The 21698-nt window shown below is 32.0% G+C and overlaps 6 protein-coding genes across 7 annotated transcripts; 3 read left to right on the top strand and 3 right to left on the bottom strand.

Annotated features, from left to right (window-relative positions):
* On the bottom strand, positions 1-2679 carry LOC103579627 (ubiquitin carboxyl-terminal hydrolase 14). Its single transcript, XM_008561066.3, has 5 exons — positions 2477-2679; positions 2181-2359; positions 913-1647; positions 559-850; positions 1-487 (listed from the first exon to the last, which is right to left on the bottom strand). The coding sequence occupies exons 1-5, from the start codon at positions 2490-2492 to the stop codon at positions 231-233; spliced, it is 1479 nt and encodes a 492-aa protein (XP_008559288.1). The 5' UTR covers positions 2493-2679; the 3' UTR covers positions 1-230.
* Positions 2680-3628: 949 nt separating this feature from the next.
* Positions 3629-5969, bottom strand: LOC103579624 (guanine nucleotide-binding protein subunit beta-5). Its single transcript, XM_008561064.3, has 3 exons — positions 5829-5969; positions 5384-5626; positions 3629-5079 (listed from the first exon to the last, which is right to left on the bottom strand). The coding sequence occupies exons 2-3, from the start codon at positions 5487-5489 to the stop codon at positions 4136-4138; spliced, it is 1050 nt and encodes a 349-aa protein (XP_008559286.1). The 5' UTR covers positions 5490-5626; positions 5829-5969; the 3' UTR covers positions 3629-4135.
* Positions 5970-6449: 480 nt separating this feature from the next.
* Positions 6450-9244, top strand: LOC103579622 (ATP synthase subunit alpha, mitochondrial). Its single transcript, XM_008561062.3, has 6 exons — positions 6450-6630; positions 6958-7071; positions 7200-7549; positions 7626-8509; positions 8598-8715; positions 8776-9244. The coding sequence occupies exons 1-6, from the start codon at positions 6565-6567 to the stop codon at positions 8888-8890; spliced, it is 1647 nt and encodes a 548-aa protein (XP_008559284.1). The 5' UTR covers positions 6450-6564; the 3' UTR covers positions 8891-9244.
* Positions 9241-12071, bottom strand: LOC103579623 (elongation factor Tu). Its single transcript, XM_008561063.2, has 4 exons — positions 10455-12071; positions 10003-10374; positions 9738-9929; positions 9241-9564 (listed from the first exon to the last, which is right to left on the bottom strand). Exons 1-4 carry the CDS (start codon positions 11034-11036, stop codon positions 9280-9282), a joined length of 1431 nt encoding a protein of 476 aa, XP_008559285.1. The 5' UTR covers positions 11037-12071; the 3' UTR covers positions 9241-9279.
* A 122-nt stretch (positions 12072-12193) lies between these two features.
* LOC103579621 (ribonucleoside-diphosphate reductase subunit M2 B) lies at positions 12194-15417 on the top strand. The gene is made up of 6 exons (XM_008561061.3): positions 12194-12350; positions 12924-13025; positions 13109-13294; positions 13746-14210; positions 14289-14507; positions 14974-15417. Exons 1-6 carry the CDS (start codon positions 12282-12284, stop codon positions 15121-15123), a joined length of 1191 nt encoding a protein of 396 aa, XP_008559283.1. The 5' UTR covers positions 12194-12281; the 3' UTR covers positions 15124-15417.
* Positions 15418-16243: 826 nt separating this feature from the next.
* On the top strand, positions 16244-21513 carry LOC103579620 (BLOC-3 complex member HPS4). Of its 2 annotated transcripts, none has more exons than XM_008561060.3 (3): positions 16244-16653; positions 17490-19608; positions 19724-21513. In XM_008561060.3, exons 1-3 carry the CDS (start codon positions 16646-16648, stop codon positions 20123-20125), a joined length of 2529 nt encoding a protein of 842 aa, XP_008559282.1. In that variant the 5' UTR covers positions 16244-16645; the 3' UTR covers positions 20126-21513. The 2 variants fall into 2 exon arrangements, with proteins under 2 accessions (XP_008559282.1, XP_008559281.1); XM_008561059.3 differs by lacking the exon at positions 16244-16653 and adding an exon at positions 16697-16901.
* Positions 21514-21698: the final 185 nt, after the last annotated feature.

Here is a 21698-nt window from a genome sequence, read left to right as displayed (position 1 = left end):
TAATTTTTCAAATATGTGTATAATTATAATTTTACAAAAGAACACATTAGTAATCATTCATTCATGTAGCAAGAAATTAATTACTTGCTATTTTATAAGAAAATTATTATTATTATAACTATTACTGATATCATTCTCTCAATGCGAAACAAATTTAAAATGCTTCATATAAATTTAAACTAATAATTTTTTTTCAAGCTAAATTTAATGACAAAAAATTATTAGTATAATTAATCGCTGTCTGTAACAGGAATCTGAAGAATTTTCGGTCCGTATAGAAGAACGTAAGCGCAGTGCCAGTCGCCACCACCACTAAGCTTAAGAATTTCCTCACTTGTGACGACACTTACTGTATCATCATCACACTTCAGCCATGTGTCGCCTTTTTGACGTACCCAGGCGACGTAGTGACCGCTGCTACTCGATCTTCCACGATGAGTTAGCACAGCTTGAAGGGTGTAGTACCCGCTGTTATTTGAACCTAAGTCTATAAAAAATAATACAATAATAATATTAATTAATTGAATTATCTATTTAATAATTACTATCATTACACACCATTTTCAAACCAAAAAGGCAGAGACTTCACTGCCTTTTCAGAGACATCACCCTTAGGTTTTTTGTCTGTCAAGCTCTGAGCTTCTTCCACTTTTTTGTCTTCAAGTTCTTTGAATTTATCTCGCATGGGTATAAGTTTTTTTTGAAGCTCGGGAGTACAGAGATCAAATGCGTCGAAGTCCATGGGGAATTTCACATCTTTCAAGATCTTTGCATTAATGGCTTCTTTTTCTTTGTAGAAAAAGCGAACGAACTGGATAGTGAGATATGATGGCAATCGGCTGATTTTAGACTAAACAGGAAAATATAGATATGAATACTTTATTAACAATTTTAATTAATCAATTAATTTACCGTTTTAGTGTAAACTGCATCGCGTTCTAGAGTTGGTGATAATTTAGTTAGCTGCTCTTGCATTTTATTCTTCAATCCAGAGTGCATGTATTTGACATCAGTTGATATAAAACAACTGAGCTGTAAAAATTCCTCTTTGGATTTAGTCGGTGGCTCGTCTTCAGATTCAACGCACTTCAACTCTGTATCAAACGTTCCACCGAAATACTGTTCTATCAATGAACGTGGCTTGTAACTATTTTCATCAGCTAGTGGATTTACATCAGCTGGTAATTTTTGCTGAAGCATTCGGATTAATTCAGTCCAGCACTCACTGGCGTCTTGTTGCTGAAAACCACCGAGCTCAGACTTTTCAGCGAACCGTGGAAATGCAAGATGCACCATGTGAACAAGAATGGAAGGTCGGATTGGTGAGCCTTTATCCATACCATCATACAGATCCCTCAAAGCAGCGGTAATACTTTGCGCCGGGACTAATGATGCTCTTCCGTCACTGCCTGTTGGAGCAAGACCTCCAGAAAAATTTTTCAAAGCTTCTCGTAATTCTGGGACTGTTTTGAGACACTGGACAGTTGCATTGAGATAACAGGTATTCCCCAGATTCATCAGTCCTCCAGGTAAGTCAAGAGCGGATGCTATTTCAGCTTCGTTCATGTCTTCTACAAACAATGGCTTTTCTGCTGGTTCCACTGGTACGTCTTCTTCTTTTGAACCCATCAAAAGTACCGTAACTCCCTAAACAAAATACATACGTTTGTAAAATGACAGTGTTACATGTCTACTCACAACATCTCTACTCAAAGGAAATGGTTATAAGTCTACTCATTTACTTCTCTATTCTACTCAAATATATTTTAACTCAGCTTCAACTAGAGTCAGCGACAACTTAACTCAGCTACAACTCTACTCACGTATTTTAGCTTATCGATAAAATAGGAATTCTTTGTGAGTAAAGTTGTAAATAAAGTTGTAGCTGAGTGAAGATATATTTGAGTAGAGTTGAGGCTGAGTAAAGAAGTAAATGAGTAGACCCTGGTTAAAAATACTGATTGAAAAGAATTAAGAAGCGGTCACTCCATGCAAACTGTATATTTATATATAAAAGAATTCGAATTCTATCATTTTTAATTCTTTTCAATCAATATTTTTAAACAGGGGAGTTATAACCATTTTCCTTGAGTAGAGATGTTATAAGTAGACATGTAATACTGCCTGTAAAATAATAATTCATCAGACATTAAATTTTCTAATTATTTAAAATATTATACATCTCTAAGTTTTATGTTTCCCCAGCTATCGTCTTTTAATGTCATTCCTTTCAACATGACTTTTTGTCTTTCCGGTTGGACTCCAGTCAAAGCAAAAAGTTGTGCTTTGAAAAGTATTGGCTCTTCATCAGTATTTACTTCAATATTTGGAAATAACTCTTTCCCCCATTTTACTTTAACTAAAACAACGACATTTATTATTGATACATTTGTTTGTAATAATAAATCAGTAAACAAGAGTAGAATTAAAATTTTTGAAGGTTAATTAATTTATTTTATTATTATTTAAAACTTACCTTTGTATTGGGGCATTTTTTGTTTTTAATATTTTTATAAAAACTTAAGTGAAGTTTAAAAAAAAAAATCTTATTATTTTACAGGATAGTAATTTGTTAAGAATGAATTTGTTATTTATGTATAAAATGCCAAGTCAGACTGATTGGGTCTAACCATATTTTGATTTTCTTTCTGCTATAGTTCGATTGGCAAAAGTGTGGGATTCGGGTATGTTCGGTTCGAAGTAAAATGTTCGGGTTCTACCCCGACCTGTAACACAGAACAACTTTAAGATGCCTTTTAAAGGACACGAAAAATTTTTTTTATCTCAATCTCAATCAAGTATTTTTATAGAAATAAGACTAGATGGTCCTAGGAGTCATAGAAAATGTGTCATGAGTGTGAATGTAGCAGATATAAGACCCAACTCATAAATTTAAAATAAATTAATTAATTAAAATAATGAAATTCAAAAAAATCCGCGTACTAATTTTTCGTTGATCTAAATACAGATTTCGAAATTTTAATTCCACTGACATTTCATTTATTTATTCAAAAATTTAAAAAATTCCCACTCATCTCAAAACTGCTATCTTATAGATGTCACATTCCAAGTGCGCTACTTGAGTAGCAATGCTCATTTTTCAAAATTTTAAAGTAATTAAGAATTTGATGCTTCAAGTAGCAGTCGACTTCAAGATGTCATAAAGATGTCTTTTAAAAAGATATGAAATTTTTTTTTGTTTCAAAACCAAATTCTTTTATAGAAATATATAAATAAGACCTAGATGTTGGTCCTAGGAGTCATAGAAAATTTGTATTCTCTGATCTGTCCTAAAAAAGTCATTCAAATTTAAAAAATTGTGATTTATTTGACCATTATTTGTAATCTACTTCTTGCCGTCACTTGTGTCAAGTTTTTTATGGGAATTTTCGGATATGAAATTGACACGTTTATAAAAAAAAATCTTAATTCTTGACATTTGTTAGGTTGTTTTTTTTAAATTCACTTATCATATAAATAACTATTATCAATTTCATTTCATACTATATATTTTATTTCTACTCTTAGATTTTGATTCATTTTTATACAGCACCGCTTGTGAATCATATACAACTTCTAGTCTGCCAAATAAAAGTTTTTTATAATGTTTTTTTTTTTTTTTTTTTACAGAAACAGTAACTGAGGACCCAGCCTAATACATAATAGATATTTTGTTTTTAGTAACATTGGTGCGTTAATACAACAAAAAATTTCAAATAAATATACAAGTATTTTAATACTATCCTCATTTCAATAACTCTAATTTTTCTTAATCTAAATGTATTTGTGTCATGATGATTTATGTGAGGACTCTTGCTCTCATAACAACAAATCATAAATAGAATTTAGCATATCATATTTTGTATTAGCTTATGTTCATTCATTCTCTCATTCATAGCTGTTATTATTATCATTACTATTACTATTGTTATAAGTTTTTTTCTTTGTTTTGTTTTTTTTTTTTTTTTTTTTTTTACATATATGATAATCAACATCAGTATACTACACGCGTGTCATGTACAATATCTAGAACTTATTTAAATGCACATTGGTACTTTTTTATCACACACGTGATCAATAATAATCAGTGGAATTAATAAATAAATAAAAATAATACAGTAAAATTGGGATGTATTTAAGCCCAAACACGAAGAGTTGCGTCCCAGCTGCCAGTAGACAACGCAGTTCCGTCTGGTGATACTCGAAGACAAGAAACTCGATTTTCATGCCCGTAAAGCAATGCCACTCTTTGGCATTTCAATGTATCCCAAATGTTGACAGTGTAATCATTGTAACCAGCAAATAATAAACGACCACTGACACTTAAATCGACAGAATTAGCGCCAAAGATAATGCTCTCTTTAGCATAAACTGCAACCTCTTTATCAGCACGTAGATCAAATAATCGGCATGTAGCATCGTCTGATCCTGTAGCAACAGCATCACCACCGGGATGAAATCGCACTGAATTGACATCAGACTCGTGGCCTTCAAAACTTTGAACACATTGGCCACTTCTCATGTCCCAGATTAGAACCATTTTGTCGCAGCTACCAGACACAAAAGTATTGCCAGTTTCACTGGGTGCCAGATCAATAGACATCACGTCGCCCGAGTGTCCATGAAAGTTCTGCAGCAGTTGTCCGCTTTCGACATCCCAAAGTGCACAAGTACTGTCGCCGCTACCAGTCAAAATCTGCTGATCACTGTTGGGAAATACACAGCAAGACATATAAGATGTATGAGTACCGACAGTCTTTTTTTTCGTGCTCACATCGTCTTCTAGGCTCAAAGGATAAACGGTTACTTTGTTATCAAGGCCTCCACAAGCGACCAAAGCACCGCTTGGTGCGTAAGCGCAGGCCATCACCCAAGTTGTAGGCATTGTGACAGCATGTTCTTTATTAGTAGTAAAAGCATCCCATATTATCATCTTTCCATCTTGAGATGAGGATACTATATGTCTTTTATCTGGAGACCAGTCTGAGCATAATACTTTGGCTTGATGACCCTTGAGAATTCTTCGAGGCTTAACATTTATACAGTTTATAGGCTCTAATCTATCCGCAACATCTAACACTACAATGGGAATATCATAGTATTTAAATATTACAATAATTTATTTTTATTTAAACTAATGAGTGTTAATGTAGCAGACATAAAACAAATTTAAAATTATTTACTCTATTTATTTATGGTTTTAAATTTGTCTGTCTACTACATTCACACTCATAAAAAGATTGCATTCATGTTTTTTTAAATTTTCTACTGCATGTATTTATTTTTTTTAAAATTCAATTGTTGAAAAAAAATCCGAAAATTTTTGAATGTCTGCTAACCAGAATCATGAATTATTATGATAAATAAAGAAGTAGAAACTTACGAGTGACATCATTCAATTTTTTCCTTTCATCTTCCAGTCGAATTTTCAAACTTTCTGCCTCTTTTTCTAATTTTTCTATTTGCTCTGTTTCAGTAGCAGAATCCATTTTTCCTCACTCGTATCCACGTCCGTGATTAGCTCAGGTACTCGTACTTATTTTCAAAATAATCAAACATTTTTTAACTCGCCATAACTATGTTTAGATTATTTTCACTCATTTTTCAATAGTTTATCTGACACGCGCTGCAAGAATACCACATATACATTAATAGATTATTATTAAATACTGTAAATATATATATATATATATATACATATGTATATACATATACATATGTACATATGAATATAACATCAATCAATACGCATCAATAAAATAAGTATTTAAATTATTAACATTCTGTTATTTTAAAAATGTAATTTAAATATAAAATATAATAATTACCTCGTGTCAGTTTATTGTTAGCCAATAAATTTATTAATTGATCAGATCATTTTGATTAGTAATAAATATTTAAAATGAGTAATAGCTACACACAACTAGGGCTAAAACAGAAAAATTTTTATTGATGCGCAGAGTTTTAGCGTCGACCCTCATTGGTCCACATTAAGTTTCCAGTTTGTTGACTTTTTTTTCACTCACTATTTTTTAACATATTTATCAAATCATTATTGATTTTAATTACTTATATCTCGTTAAAATATATGATAATTATTTAACTAAAAAATTGAATCGTAAATAAAAAAACTATTTATATTTTTTAAATTTTCGATACTGTAGTTAGCTGACGTCTAATAAGTTTTTAATTTTTTAAATCGATAAATTATAAAAAAAAAATATTTAAAAAATTACATCTATAGATTTTTAAATTTTCTACATGTGCATATTTTTGGTTTTCAATTCTGGATAATTGATTTTTTAAAAATAAAATCCCAAAATTATTAATTTTCTGTTGACTGATTTCGGATAATTCAAATTTGGCGCGTTTAGAATGTAATTTTAAGGAGGCGCGCCATCACTTCCGGCGCATAATTTTATCAATGGTTCTGCGCAAGACGACACACTGCGACGGTGGAGTAATAGGTGGGATCTTAGGGTCGTTCTTCCGCTAGTGCTTTTACTCCGGACGTTTATCGAAAAAATAATTTCAGTCCGTAAAACGGGCGATTAATATTCAACCATGTCTCTAATGACCCTCCGTTTGGCTGCTGCTGTGGCAAAACAACTGCCAAATGCCACTGTACAGGTAATACTAATTTAATTTACCATTAATTAAACCTGGGGCAAATGTCTTTCAGTAGGACACTGCCTTGAGATTTTTCTGTGCCGACATTTTATACTTGATAAGTAATACCGGTTATTTTACAACCACTAATTCATATTCATGATTTAAAACCACACATTTTTTTATATGTTTCATTTATAAATAATTGGCATTTAGTTTTCGTATTTTTTGACTTATTTTTTGGTGTATTACATAAACACAAGAGTCACAAGTTATGTAATACACAATATGTAGCCTACTATAGATTTCCACTTTCGCATGAATGAAAAAAATTTTTTTAAATTTCAGATTAAATGGCCAGCAAGTGCAATTGCATCTCGCAAATATCATGTTTCATGCAGCCGAAGATCAGCTGAAATCTCTGCCATCTTGGAAGAACGAATCATGGGTTCAGCCCCAAAGGTTCGTCAGCTAATAGATATTTTTTTTTTTATTTATCAATAAAAATCAATCGTACATGAGGCGCTAAATCCTGAAACTGCTACTGCGCATAATTTTGAAAAATATTTATTTTAAAAAATAATTACCAGGCTAATCTTGAAGAAACTGGACGTGTGCTGAGTATTGGAGATGGTATCGCTCGTGTGTACGGTTTGAAAAACATTCAGGCCGATGAAATGGTGGAATTCAGCTCGGGGTTAAAGGGTATGGCCTTGAATTTGGAACCCGATAACGTCGGTATCGTAGTATTCGGTAACGACAGACACATCATGGAGGGTGACATTGTCAAGCGTACCGGAGCTATCGTAGACGTTCCCGTTGGTGACCAACTTCTAGGGCGTGTCGTTGATGCTTTGGGTAATCCAATTGATGGCAAAGGTCCATTGAACAACAAATTGAGGTTTCGTATTGGTACCAAAGCTCCTGGCATTATTCCGAGGTACATAAAATGATTTAATTATTTATTTAACAATAAATAAGTGACTTGTAACTTTAATAATTATTTTTTTCTATAGAGAGTCGGTCAGAGAGCCCATGCAAACTGGTATCAAAGCTGTAGACTCATTGGTGCCCATTGGTCGTGGACAGCGAGAGTTGATCATCGGTGACAGGCAGACTGGAAAGACTGCTCTAGCTATTGATACCATCATCAACCAGAAGCGCTTCAATGATGCTGGTGAAGAGAAAAAGAAGCTGTACTGTATCTACGTTGCTATCGGACAGAAGAGATCAACCGTAGCCCAGATCGTAAAGAGATTAACAGACAGTGGTGCTATCAACTACACAATCATCGTATCAGCTACTGCTTCTGATGCTGCTCCTCTTCAGTACCTTGCTCCTTACTCTGGGTGTGCTATGGGAGAGTTCTTCCGTGACAACGGCAAGCACGCCCTCATCATTTACGACGATTTGTCCAAACAAGCTGTCGCCTACCGTCAAATGTCTCTATTGCTGAGACGACCTCCCGGACGTGAGGCCTATCCTGGTGATGTATTCTATCTCCACTCTCGTCTTCTCGAAAGAGCAGCCAAGATGAATGAAACTCTTGGTGGTGGTTCTCTTACTGCCTTACCTATAATTGAAACCCAGGCCGGAGATGTGTCTGCTTACATTCCCACCAATGTCATTTCCATCACCGATGGACAAATTTTCTTGGAAACCGAGTTGTTCTACAAGGGTATCCGACCTGCCATCAACGTCGGTTTGTCTGTATCTCGTGTAGGATCTGCTGCTCAAACTAAAGCCATGAAGCAAGTCGCTGGTTCCATGAAATTGGAGTTAGCCCAATACCGTGAGGTCGCAGCTTTCGCCCAATTCGGTTCTGATTTGGATGCTGCCACTCAACAGCTTCTCAGTCGTGGTGTCCGACTTACTGAACTTCTCAAGCAAGGACAGTATGGTAATAAAAAAATCCATTCTTATTTTTTTGAATTAATTTACTTATATATTTTATAATGATTTTAAATATTTTTCATTTTATAATTTAGTACCCATGGCTATTGAAGAACAAGTAGCTGTAATTTACTGTGGTGTCCGTGGTTACCTTGACAAAATGGAACCAAGCAAAATCACCGCCTTTGAAAAAGAATTCCTTGCCCACATCAGGTAAATTTATTTTATATCTCTTGTAAGTTCACTGTAATAATTTAAAATTTAATTTTACAGAGCATCACACAAAGACCTGACTGCTACCATTGCCAAGGAAAACATCATCAGCGAATCATCTGACGCTAAATTGAAGAAAGTTGTTACCGATTTCCTCGCTTCATTTAGCGCGTAAAAAAATCATATATTTAATAAAATGTGTCGTTCAAACGTTCATAGCTAGTTACTCGAACAGTGTCGTTAAGCTGTGCTGAAGTCAACGTGCGAATCAGTATTTAAATAGTTTGGTAATAATAACTATCGATACTGCACGACCATTGACAAGAGCACATTCACATTTTTTTAATTTCACAGAATGAAAATTTTAACCATCGTGCGTACGCGTTAGAAAAAAAAATATTAATAAAACAAAACTATAAATAAATTACATACATAAGTAAATAAGTGGATGAATGACGCGTTCGTCTTTAATAAAAATATATTACCTAGAGGTATCTCTTGTAATTAAAAAATAAAAAAACCAACAATATTTCGATTTATTTATTTATTTTATTTACAAAATTTTTATTGTTTGCTTTTTAATCCAGGCAGTACAAGTAGATTTAGTTTTCTTTTATCAACTACCAAAGGTTTTAGTAATTTTGTTATTATGCCAGTTGCTACTGTATTTCTTCCTTCTCGAACTGTAAAAGTCTGGCCTATCATCATCGGCATTCGTTTGATAAGAGTCAGTTTTGTAGAACACTGCTCGCCAGGCATCAGCATGTTGTTTCCTTCGTCGAGCATCAAATCAAAGCGACATTGTACTGACCATGTTGAACTATAAATTGGTGTGCAATGACCTGAAGCCTATAACAGAATTCCATCAATAACAAATTCGATTAAATGATTTAATAATGCGCATAATCTGAAATTCGTGAATTGAACACGCGATTCAATTACTAGTAATATGCAAACTTAAATAAAAAATTCCATTAAATATTTTATGTCGTAAAAATAAATAATATTCAAGAAAAAAGTACCGGTAAAGGTCTATGTCGTCCACCTTCCGAAGTTTCAATTAAAAACATCTGTGCTTCAAAATGATTTGTTGAAACTACTGAATCTTTTTGGCAGAGAATCATCCCTCTAAAAACATTGCCATATTTAACATTTCTTAGAAGAACACCAATGTTTTCTCCAGCAAGAGCTTGTGGTACGCTTTTTTGAAAAATCTACACAAAAAAACCATTAGATTATTTATAAATCAAATAAATTTTTCTAATGACAAAGAAGTAAAATTAATACCTGAATATCTCCAACACTGGTACGAGTTTCTTGATTGAAACCCAACAAATCCGCAGGTGATTTTTTTTTAATTATTCCTCGCTTCAAAGTCCCCACGACTACCGTACCTCTTCCAGGTACATTTATCACGTTATCAATTGGTAATAGAAAAGGCGCAGTGTAATCTCTCGTCGGGGTCGGCACATATGAATCTATAGTGTCCATCAACTCCATAATACATGGAACTCCGAATTTTGATTTCTCTCCCTTCAAAGCTAGAAGTGCCGAGCCTCGTACGACCGGTGTAGCCAATCCATCAAACCCTAGAGCACTCAGAAGTTCTCTGACCTCGATTTCCACCAGATCCAGTAGTTCATCATCTACAAGATCCGCCTGTAAACTATCCAATCAGTGCATTGTTCAAATTTAATAAAAAATTAAGTAACCATGTGAAAGTATTTTGAGATATAAACCTTATTAATAAAGACAACTATATGTTTAACATTAAGTTGCTTGGCTAAAAAAAGATGTTCCTTTGTCTGTGGCATACATCCATCATCAGCAGCAACCACTAAAATTGCCCCGTCCATTTGTGATGCTCCGCTGATCATATTCTTGATGAAATCACTGTGACCTGGACAGTCTGTGTGCGCGTACCTTCGTAATTTTGTTGAGTAACCAACATGGGCAATATTTATGGTGATTCCACGTGCTTTTTCCTCAGGAGCTTTGTCAATTTGATCAAACGGAACATATTTACAATTATTGTATTCTTCTGACAAAACTTTGGTGATGGCTGCTGTGAGAGTTGTTTTTCCATGGTCCACATGACCTATGGTGCCTATATTACATATTTGTTGGTCTGTACTTACGTCAGAACACAAATTCCTAGTAGAAGGTGCTAATTGTTTAGCGACAGTGTTTTTATTTTTTGAAAATACTGTCATGCATCGTAACACTGAGAATGTCTGCTTGTTTGTTAAAATATTTAATTTAACTTTTGAGACTTTCGTAACGTTGTAAGCGGTTCGAAATACATTTTGTAAAATACTCATGATTTCGGTTAGATTTTTGCCGGTTTATTTTAATTAATCTCAGTAGTATGGTAACCATTAAATGGAGATAGTAAGCCGTGTATTAAAAAACATTAAATTATACTTGTCTTGATGGTTTTTTTTTAGAATCATCCATTTATTAACGTGAGATTTTTTGTAGTAGAATATTTGTTTTGTGAATACGATAGATAATTTTTTTATTTTATATTAGCATGTGTATATTTGAGTAGCGTTTATCTACACGGTTCATACTACGGCCCGTGACTGCAAAACAAACTACGAGTCGAGTTGCAGACACGGGATGAAATTTTCGGGAACCTGTGGATTTGATGAAATACAGGGAACAACTTTCTAAATGGAAAAAGTTTCCCGCGACTTTAATATATCCCTAGATTCTCCCTGGATTTAAGGATTTTTTTAAATGAAATAATTTCTTACGTTGAATTACACAATTATTTGCAATAAATTATGCACAGGGCATTTTTAATTTTAATCACGGTAATGTATGAGTTGCAGCAATTTGAGGGTAACAAATATTCAACAATTTTTCAATTCAAAATGACAATAAATTGATGTACAAATTTGTCTGAAAATTGACAACTTTTTTCTATTTATCTCTAAGTGAATGTGCATTCTAATTCGGGTAGTAAATTGACATCAAATTGTATAGTAAGTTACATACAAATTGTCATTAAAATGGTGAAGCCCGAAGTTGATGTACATTTGATGAAAAATTCAAGGAAACTTTTGTAAAGTAAACTGCTGAGTACGTACTTTGTTTTAAATACTGGCGCTAAGCGATCATTGTGTATACAGAAAATGTAATACGCATGCGCAAAAAAATTTTTGTATTAACTGTTGGTAAAATATATATATAATAAACAAATATGTGATTTATGAATTAGAATACTATATGAATGATAATATTACGACTTAAAAATAATACTATTAATTAACGAAATTAATTTTACGTCATAATTAATTCATAATTGAGATAATTATCCAATTTAACAATTTGGAGGCAAACTTCTGACGTTTGATTGGTCAGCGAAATTTGCTTTTATGTTGATTACCAAATCAACCAATCACAAAAAAGAAACCCGACATGTGTCGGCGATTATTTCAGGATTTGGCGCGAGAATTCACAAGCCTCTTCTTCAAGTTGTCACGTAGCATCATTTACCCGCCCAACAGACTTGAGTAAAGACTTCCAGTGACTTACATTGACAAAGAAAAATAATTATCATGGCTCTCGTTGAATCTACCAAAGAAAATATCTTCAGAAATCTTGAAAACATGAAGCTGAAAGAAAATGTAAGTTGATTTATTTACATTTTAATAATTACTCTGCATAAATTGAACCAAAATTTCCACGACTTCCTTTTGCTTTACGCGCATTTTTTTTTCTTATCTTACCCATCAATTATTACAAGTCGTTTTTATTTTTTACCATGCTTTTTATTTCTTATTTTTTTTCACAAAATTTCCAAACCCGATTTTTTCATTTCTAGTCAATGGTTTTTTTTTTTTTTTTTTTTTTTTTTTTTCTCCTTATATTTAAAGTGAAAAAAATTGATCTAAAGTCTAGGTAATTAATTTTACTATTTATTTAACCTCAAGATTAAATTTTGTTGAGTTCAATTATGTCTCCGCATTTTTTATGTCCGCGAATATGCGCATTAAAGTACTGAGGTAAATTTATTATTTATAATAATAATTAATTTTATTTTCCTCAATATTCTCGATTATATTTATTTCCATGCGTACTGTACTTACTCACAGTATATCGCAATAACGTGTAATTGTATCCGGTATTTCTGACCTTGAGCAAAAAGACAATACGTAAATTGACACTTATTCTAATAATTAACTCACTATTATATTCAGATATCTCCAATAAAAAGAACTGAATCACCTACCAAAGCATCTCCATCAAAAAAAATCTGCATGTCGCCTGAAATATCACGTGAAGTTGAAATAAAAAATCAGGTAATTTGTAGCCTATGTAATTGTTATTTTATTGCCTCGTAAAAATTTATTTTCCGGACTAACCTCAATTTTTCACGGTCTAGGTCGTCCAGCAGGCAGTCAAAAAATTAGACTTTCAAGAAAATGGATTCGATCCCCAAATTGAGCCACTTCTGAAAGAAAATCCACGCAGATTTGTTGTGTTTCCAATAGAATGGCCCGATATTTGGGCCATGTACAAGAAAGCTGAAGCATCTTTTTGGACAGTTGAAGAAATTGATCTTTCAAAAGTAATATTTCTTATTTATTTTGAATAATACTGAAGTTAGCCAACGTGCAATAATTTTTGAATTTTTTTTTCAAATGATAAATCATAAAAAACAAAATATTTAAAAAAATGTACTTGTAGGATGTTTAATTTTCTACAGGTGCATCTTTTTTTTTTGTAATTCATTTGTTGAAAAAAAAAAAAAAAAAAAAAAAAAAAAGAATCGGGCGAATTTTAAATTATTAATGAATAGAGTAAATAATTAGTAAAATAAAATTTTTTTAAAATAGGCATTTAAAAAATTTAAAAATTAATAAGTGCATTTTTTATAAATATTATTTATTTAATTATTTACTCTATTTATTAATAATTTTAAATTTGATGTCTGGTACATTCACACTCATGCCAATGCCCAGATCATTTTTTTAAAAATTGATCATTTAAATAATTGTAATGTTTTTTTTTTTATCAAGGACATTGATCATTGGGTCAAGTTGACAAATGATGAACGTAAATTTATTTCGCATGTACTGGCATTTTTTGCTGCTTCTGATGGAATCGTCAATGAGAATCTGGTAGAGAGATTCAGCCAAGAGGTACAAGTTACTGAAGCCCGTTGTTTCTATGGGTTTCAAATCGCAATTGAAAATGTTCATTCTGAAATGTATTCATTGCTTATTGATACATATATAAAAAATGACAAAGAACGAGATTATCTTTTTAATGCAATTGAAACACTTCCATGTGTGGCTAAAAAAGCTGAGTGGGCATTAAACTGGATAAGTAATGACAATGCTACTTTTGCTGAAAGAGTAGTAGCGTTTGCAGCCGTCGAAGGTATTTTCTTTAGCGGGAGTTTTGCCTCCATTTTCTGGTTGAAGAAGCGGGGACTGATGCCCGGTCTTACATTCAGTAACGAATTAATTTCTCGTGACGAAGTAATTATATTTAATCAGTCATTACTAGTAATCACAACTCTACCCATTTATTTTATTATTTTTTTGTTTTTATTGCAGGGATTACATTGTGACTTTGCTTGTTTGATGTTCAAACATATTATTCAAAAGCCATCCAAGCAACGTGTTACTAGTATTATAAGGGACGCTGTTAAAATAGAACAAGAATTTTTGACTGTTGCTCTACCAGTTCAAATGATTGGAATGAACTGTGAGCTCATGTGTCGTTACATTGAATTCGTTGCTGATAGACTTCTTCTTGAGTTGGGTTGTAATAAGGTAAATTTAAATATTATTTTATTTTATAGAAATAATGAATTTTAATTTAGGTAAGAGACCTACTGCCTGATCAGAGAACCAGTACTCGGACACTCCATTCATATGAATCTATATATAATAAAATTTACTAAATATCAATATTCAAATATATGAAGTGATCGGGTATTAGTTCACTGATCGAGTACTAGGTCTTTTACCTCAGGGAAAAAACGTACTTATAAAAGGTCTAGTACCTGATCAGGGAACTAGTATTTGATCACTTCTTGTATTTATGAATCTATATTAAGCAAAATTTATTGAATATAGATAAACAAAAATACATGGAGTGATTGGGTACTAGTGTCCTGACCGGATACTGGATTTCTTAGTTTATTTACTACATCATTAAATATAGATATATAAGTAAATGAGTGATCGAGTACTTGGACTCGTACATTTACTAATATTTTATGTATTTTTTTTACAGGTATATAATTCAGAAAATCCATTTGACTTCATGGAACATATCTCCCTTGATGGCAAGACAAATTTCTTTGAGAAAAAAGTTGGTGAATATCAAAAGTTTGGTGTAATGCCATCTGATTCGACTCAATTCACACTTGAATGCAATTTCTAAATTTATCAAATATTTTTTTTTGTAAATAATTTTAATTAACTGCAATCCGACGATTTTCATATTAATGACATTGACAATGTAACAATTATTACTATTATACTTTAAAGGGATATGAAAGCGTTATTTTAAACACTAATCAATCAATTAATTACTTAATTAATTGACACCTACAATTACTATTTACACTGCATACATATAATTTGTGATCTGACAGGTTTTATATTTATTAGAATAAAATTTTATAAAATTGTACTTATTAAAAAAGATAGTATTAAAAAATATGTTTCATTATAATCAGTGTCTTAAATTTGTGATATTGTCTCCTCTCTCACTCCCTATTGCTTTCTCTTTCACTTGATATCGTTTGTTCACTTTGAAATTATGAAATTATCTCAAAATATTTAAAAGTTTTTTTACTAAGCAGTACGATAATTTTTATACATTTTTAAATTTCACATCTTTTTCTATAGTCTATTAGTTTTTGGAAAGATACTTAAATAAAATATTTTGAAATATACGTCAAAATATGACTTCATGAACGTAAATTGGCTAACAATTGGCAATTTCTAAATTTTTGAATAAGTAAACATAATGTAAGAATAAAAATTAAAAAATTCATACTTAGATAATTTAAAGAACTAGGCAGGTTTTTTTAAATTTCTCATAACCGCTACATTCACACTCATCTTTTTTTTATGATCCTGAAGTCAACAAACTTAATTTTTTGATTTTTTCAACAAATCAATTTAAAAAATAAAAGAAGCTGAAATTATACACATATAGAAAATTTTAAAAACTACAGGGGCAATTTTTAAAAAATTATTTTTAAATAAATTCATAAATTATCAGACGTCGACTGATTTCCGTATCATATTTTTTTAGGTTAGTCTGAGCTCCTACATTTTAACTGTGCACTGACTATCGATATCTCGCTTTTCAAACTGTCAAAAAGTTTTAATTTTTAAAACGTCATACCGGACATTACCTTGATATATTTCAATTACATAAAATAAAATTCTTATGAAAAGTCAATTTAAAAAAAAAAATGTTTTGAATTTTTCCCGCGTAATTCAATAAAATGAAACGCGCGCGCATTTCTAAGATGGCGTAAAGAAAAAAACATCAACATTGTAATGGAAAAAAAAAAGTTTCCCATCAAACATGAATGTGGGAGGTTATCTGACTACTACGCAGCATCCATGCATGTATTCCTGATTATAGTCATCCTCCAGCTCTAACCCAAGTCGAAATTCTCGTCTTCTCTCATCTGTTATCACTTAGATCAATAACATCATGGCGCGACAAGTGCACAATGCCGCTGGTTGTTCAATATAAATAACAAGAAAAAAAAATAACAAGAATTATTGTATAATAACATAAAATAATAAAGATGTTGACAGAATTACTGACGTAGTCAATATGTGATCGCTGATACAGATAATTAACGCAAGGACAAGTATAAAATAATTGATATTTAAATAGATTTTGAGTTGACAATCACGTCGTCCACAAAATCATCATCATGGCAAAGTACGTTGCGTAATCACTTTATTAACTCTTTATCTAATTAAAACACCCGGTATGATAATGTATTGTTTACTAATGACACACAGTGCAACCTGAACAGACACATTTTTTTTTAAATATTTTGTTCAGTTTCAATTTTATTTTATTAATTTTTTTTAGTTTATCTCAACATACTCCAGTTATTTATTTCTCTAAATGTCGCTATTTAATTCAATAATTTTTACTAGAGATAATGGAAATTTAAAGCTCGTGTGAGTTTATTTATTTCAAGTTACTGTAAAAAAATCGCAGTGAACCCGCGTTAAATTCGGAGTGAACATGGAGCGGACTGTTTATTTATTTGATCTAGGAGTGAAGTTCAATTCGAAAGGGAGTTTATTTTAATATTAAAAGTCTGAATCAGAGTAAACACGGGCTTAAATAAATTCCGTATGTGGAGTAATTTTTTAAAAAGCTGTAGAGCTTCGAGTGATGGAGTAAATGCAGTTCATTATAATTTTAAAATTCCAGTTTGAATTGAAATTATTTCCTAAAGGGAGTTTATTTTAATGCCAGAACTCCGAATCGAAGTGAATAAGAATTTAAATAAAATCTAGATCACTCCGAATTGACTTCCAATTTTTTTAAGATTCTGACATTAAAAGTCTATTATAAATTTTTAATTTTTTTTAACAATTTAAATAAAAAAGAAAAATATGCAGATGTAAAAAATTTTAAAAACTGCAGTTGCAATTCTTTGAAATATTTTTTTTTTCAAATCTATTATTTTTATTAGACGTCGACTAATTTCAGTATCATATTTTTTTTTATTAAAATACATGAATTAATTATTTTTACAGAGAAATGATGATAGTTTTCATTTACGATACCACAAGGTGTCGTAAAGAAGAAGACGATCCAGCTGAGGCTGTCATGTATTTTCATCCAGCCTGGGTCTCACCAGCACAACGTCTAGCTCTAGCAGGTCAACTTATGGGCGTATATCAGTTTTTATCAACGTGTTTTTCATCACCACAGCTGATAAATCTTCAAGGGGGTAAATTTGTTTTGAAAAAATTCAGCCACTATATTCTGGCAGTTGGTACTGACCGCAATATACAGGATTGGATACTCGAACGACGTGCAAATTGTCTAGAGTCAATGCTAAAATTTTTCCACTGTGATCTCGATACTATTCTCCAGTCATTTAATAACGACCGTAACAAATTCACTGAGAAATTGTATCAAATGTTCGAAACTTATCTACCGATACTACAGTACAGTGCTAATTTATTTTCCAACATGCCGATTATTAAATTACCAAGTACTGCAAGTAATGTCTTCCTCGAATCAATGCAAGTGCTGCAGTACTGCCAAGAGACGAGCGGTATTTTTGGTGGCGCAATTTTTTATAATAATAAAGTCGTCGCAACTCAATTAAGTGCTGACTTAACTAAACAATTAGTGATAACTGATCCATATCGAATTAAAGCACCAGCTGATCGTATACCCACTGACTTTCATCTTCCAGTTGGTGTTCAATTATTGCGAGTTTACATTCAGCGAAAACCCACTGAGCTTCCTGATGATTCAAGTACTAAATCAAATAACATTTCCGGTCACACAGATTTAATTAAAAAATATAAAAAGTCTTTGCCATCTGGTATGAAGAGAGACACGTCTCGTATTTTTACTGTTCCTGAAGAAGGAGAGCCAGAACATACGGAACTACCGGCTGTTCCTCAGGAATTCCCACAACCAAAGCGTCCGCCCTCGATTCCTATTGGGAACTTCGAAAGGAAACAAGAGTATAAACAAAAATATCAAAATCCTTTGACTCCAAGCGTTTGCTCTACGCCTCTAAAGGATGTCAATAGAATTCTCCATGGCAACGCGGTGTCTATTTGCAAAGGAACTGATGAAGAAAAAGTTACTGATAAGCCAGATGTCAAAGCACGAGAAAATGTCGATGATATTCCTGATGTCGTCAAAGAAGCCTTGAGATGTAAGCGATTTAATAAGCTGCGAAGTGCAGCGCGGGAAAAATTTGAAAAAAAAAATAGACGGGAGCCGTGGAATAGACGGAGTTCTAGTCTTACTGACTTAGAAAATACTCGTGATGCTACGGAAAAATTTATACTGAGTATTACTTGTAATATTAATCAATCGAAGACAATGATTGAGTCTCCAGAAAGTAAATTTCCAATGAAACGTTCATTCAATACCATCACAGATCCTTCATATCCAGTCTTCAGGTTTGACGGTCGTCCTGTATCTCAATCTCTGTACGATCATTACATTTCATCTCATTATCAAGAATTAGTCAAAGAACAAAGTACTGAATTTTCTCAGCGCAGTAAATTACTGACAAATGGTCTCGGTAATTGCGATAAGACAACGGGATTGGAGAAAAAAAATTCCAATGACGAAAATCATATCGATGGTTTTGATACTGTGATTCCTGAGCTACCTGAGTCGCGATCTAATCCTCTGGATGTGAGATTAAATAGCAAATCACGTCAGGAAAGTTACCGAAGGTCGATGAGTTTACCTCTGAAGAGTCTTAATGCACCAGCAGACAGCGACGATCGAAGAAAATCAACTTCAGAAACTGGAGTGTCGTTCGATTTACCTCGACGTAAACTTGAAGGTCTTCAATTAACTCCTCTGATGTCTAAGTTGAGTCTGCTGGCGACTGATGAACGGACAAGTGGATTTTGTAGTAAAGAAACTACTCCCAGTGAATTTTGTGATTTATCAACATTATCAAGTAAAATTACGCGTAATAAATCGGAGAATATTAAGACTTCCGGTAACGGGGATGAAGGTGAGGAAGACTTTTGGCTGAATGATAAAGAAGCTAATAAAGAGGGTAATTGTGAAAAGGCTGAACTTTTTATCTGTGGACAAAATAATATGGTATTGTTTCTTTTGATGGAAAATGGGACGGCAAATAATCCAGAATTGATACACAATCTCGTAAGTTGTTTTGTTTAAATATAGGGAATGTGCGAATATTGTTAGAATTTTTACGAATGTCGATTCGGGTATTAATTATGATCTAGATTCATAAAAAATATTTTGAATTTTTTAGTGGAAAACTTCAATGAACACTTTGGGACATCTAGAGTCACGTCTGCAGCATTGTCTAGATCCTTTGCCATCTGGTGAACACAAAGAGCTGTACAGTGTACTGAGTGTCGATCCACAATGGGATACTCTTGACCGTTCAGGTCTCTGGGGTGTCACGGAGCTGGATATCGTCTCCTCACTACACAATCGTTTTTGCGAGTCCAGTAACCTCACGGACATTATCGTCAGGACTGATGACACTGTCATTTACGGAAACCAGTGCGGCAAGACTCAGATATTTTACCAACAAGCCGTAGCATCCAGTGCCTCAGGTGGACTGCCGACACCCGCTGATCTTATGGGTGTCGTTCCTCTTAAAGCTAAACGTCGCCTTGAACGTGACCACGGAATAATTATTTTATAAAACTAGAAAAAAGAAACGAAAAAAAAATCCTTGCCAATTTGCTTATTTTCGTTGAGAATTTGCTGATATATATAAAAATGCCAATAACTATTTGCAATATTTGCGATGTAATTTACTGTTTATTGATCATCGGGTTGATTCCCGAGCTATTTTCTATGTGTATTTTTGTAACTAATGACATTGACGGTTAAAATTTTTTCACTTGACGTTAATTTCCTATGGAATTTATCGTGTATTGACTACTCCTGAAAGGTAATAAGAAAACATTAATAATGATAATGTGTGAATTTATATATGTGATAAATAATATCTTAATATTTTAATTAATGACAATCATTTTAATTTAATTGAACTATTTTATTTAATTAATTAATTAAAATGATAACATTTAATAATCCGTCGCAATTTAAAAGCTTTACTGTCCATTACGAAGCCATTCCATTTTTGCTTGCACGATGCTGATAAATTATCGAATTTTTTTAGATAAATATTTGAAATTATATAGGTACATAAATTCAATTATTTTATAAATTTATCGTTGTTAATTATAATTGTTAGTCGACCTGCAATATGTAATCTTAGTCCTGTAGCATAGTATTATTTTTCGTAATAGAAAATTTTATAATAAAAATAATGAATTTTTTGTGATTGTAGAAAATTATTTTAATTTTGTTAATGGATATCGATTAGTCCAGTATTTTATGTAGATAATAAAAAATTTAGAGATAATTAAATAAATTTAATTTTTTAATTTGAATCTAATAGAAATATTCTCGATTTTAGTTTTTTTGCGCATGGATTCGAGCCCACTGAGCGGGTCAAGTCAGTGATTGCCCTGATTATAAACTTTGATTGAATCCGATTGGGAAATTCTAATCGGAAATTCCCGATTGACTTTTATTGGAAAGTTCCGTATGAATTCGATTGAAAGTTAACCGGAAATTGGAAAAAAAAATGATTATTTTCCCATGGAATCTGATTACAAATTTGAATCGAAAATTTTTCATTGACTTTCAATGAATTTTAATCGGAAAGTTTCGTATGAATTCGATTGAAAATTAATTGGCAATCGGAAAAAAATTATTCTTTTCCAATTAAATCTAATTAAAAACTTTTAATCAGATTTACTTGGATTTAATCGGAGTTTTTATTAAGGGTGATTTCGTGTAAAATTTCAAAATCTCTAATTCTTTTTTTTTTTGTAAAGTTTTATAATTTTAAATTTGAGAAAAACGAATTTATATTTTTTTATTTCATTGAATCTTAATCCGTCTAGTCGCTGATGGTTGTTCGTTCGGTTTTAGTTAATTTACATATTTATCATATTAAATTTATCAACATTTTTTATTGATTTTAAATTATCAAACGGCATGTCATAAGCAATAGTTGATTACCTCTATTTTAAACATTACATTTATAAATTTATTTAATAAACAATTTCAAATATTTTCCTCTTCTTTTTTTTTAATTCATTATTTTATTGTATTAAACTTTTCAATAAACAACAAACTTATTTATGATATGACGCACAATTTCTCAAATCATTACGTATTTGATAGTTATCCTTGAGTAC

This window comes from Microplitis demolitor, chromosome 2, assembly GCF_026212275.2.
Source record: "Microplitis demolitor isolate Queensland-Clemson2020A chromosome 2, iyMicDemo2.1a, whole genome shotgun sequence".
In the NCBI taxonomy this organism is placed as follows: domain Eukaryota; kingdom Metazoa; phylum Arthropoda; class Insecta; order Hymenoptera; family Braconidae; genus Microplitis; species Microplitis demolitor.
This window is presented reverse-complemented; position numbering and strand designations above follow the sequence as displayed.

Bases quoted from the DNA above. Each gene is read 5' to 3' on its own strand.
- LOC103579627 (XM_008561066.3), bottom strand. The intron at 1,648-2,180 runs GTATAATATTTT...TATTTTGTTTAG, and splicing joins GAAACATAAAACTTAGAGAT to GGAGTTACGGTACTTTTGAT. The intron at 851-912 runs GTAAATTAATTG...TTTCCTGTTTAG, and splicing joins ATGCAGTTTACACTAAAACG to TCTAAAATCAGCCGATTGCC.
- LOC103579624 (XM_008561064.3), bottom strand. From the start codon at position 5,489: ATGGATTCTGCTACTGAAACAGAGCAAATAGAAAAATTAGAAAAAGAG. The intron at 5,080-5,383 runs GTAAGTTTCTAC...TTCCCATTGTAG, and splicing joins AAAATTGAATGATGTCACTC to TGTTAGATGTTGCGGATAGA.
- LOC103579622 (XM_008561062.3), top strand. From the start codon at position 6,565: ATGTCTCTAATGACCCTCCGTTTGGCTGCTGCTGTGGCAAAACAACTG. The intron at 7,072-7,199 runs GTTCGTCAGCTA...AATAATTACCAG, and splicing joins TCATGGGTTCAGCCCCAAAG to GCTAATCTTGAAGAAACTGG. The intron at 8,510-8,597 runs GTAATAAAAAAA...TTTATAATTTAG, and splicing joins TCTCAAGCAAGGACAGTATG to TACCCATGGCTATTGAAGAA.
- LOC103579623 (XM_008561063.2), bottom strand. From the start codon at position 11,036: ATGAGTATTTTACAAAATGTATTTCGAACCGCTTACAACGTTACGAAA. The intron at 9,930-10,002 runs GTATTAATTTTA...TTTTTTGTGTAG, and splicing joins CCAGTGTTGGAGATATTCAG to ATTTTTCAAAAAAGCGTACC. The intron at 9,565-9,737 runs GTACTTTTTTCT...ATTCTGTTATAG, and splicing joins GACGACATAGACCTTTACCG to GCTTCAGGTCATTGCACACC.
- LOC103579621 (XM_008561061.3), top strand. From the start codon at position 12,282: ATGGCTCTCGTTGAATCTACCAAAGAAAATATCTTCAGAAATCTTGAA. The intron at 12,351-12,923 runs GTAAGTTGATTT...TATTATATTCAG, and splicing joins ACATGAAGCTGAAAGAAAAT to ATATCTCCAATAAAAAGAAC. The intron at 13,026-13,108 runs GTAATTTGTAGC...TTCACGGTCTAG, and splicing joins AAGTTGAAATAAAAAATCAG to GTCGTCCAGCAGGCAGTCAA.
- LOC103579620 (XM_008561059.3), top strand. From the start codon at position 16,846: ATGTCGCTATTTAATTCAATAATTTTTACTAGAGATAATGGAAATTTA. The intron at 16,902-17,489 runs GTGAGTTTATTT...TTATTTTTACAG, and splicing joins AATGGAAATTTAAAGCTCGT to AGAAATGATGATAGTTTTCA. The intron at 19,609-19,723 runs GTAAGTTGTTTT...TGAATTTTTTAG, and splicing joins CAGAATTGATACACAATCTC to TGGAAAACTTCAATGAACAC.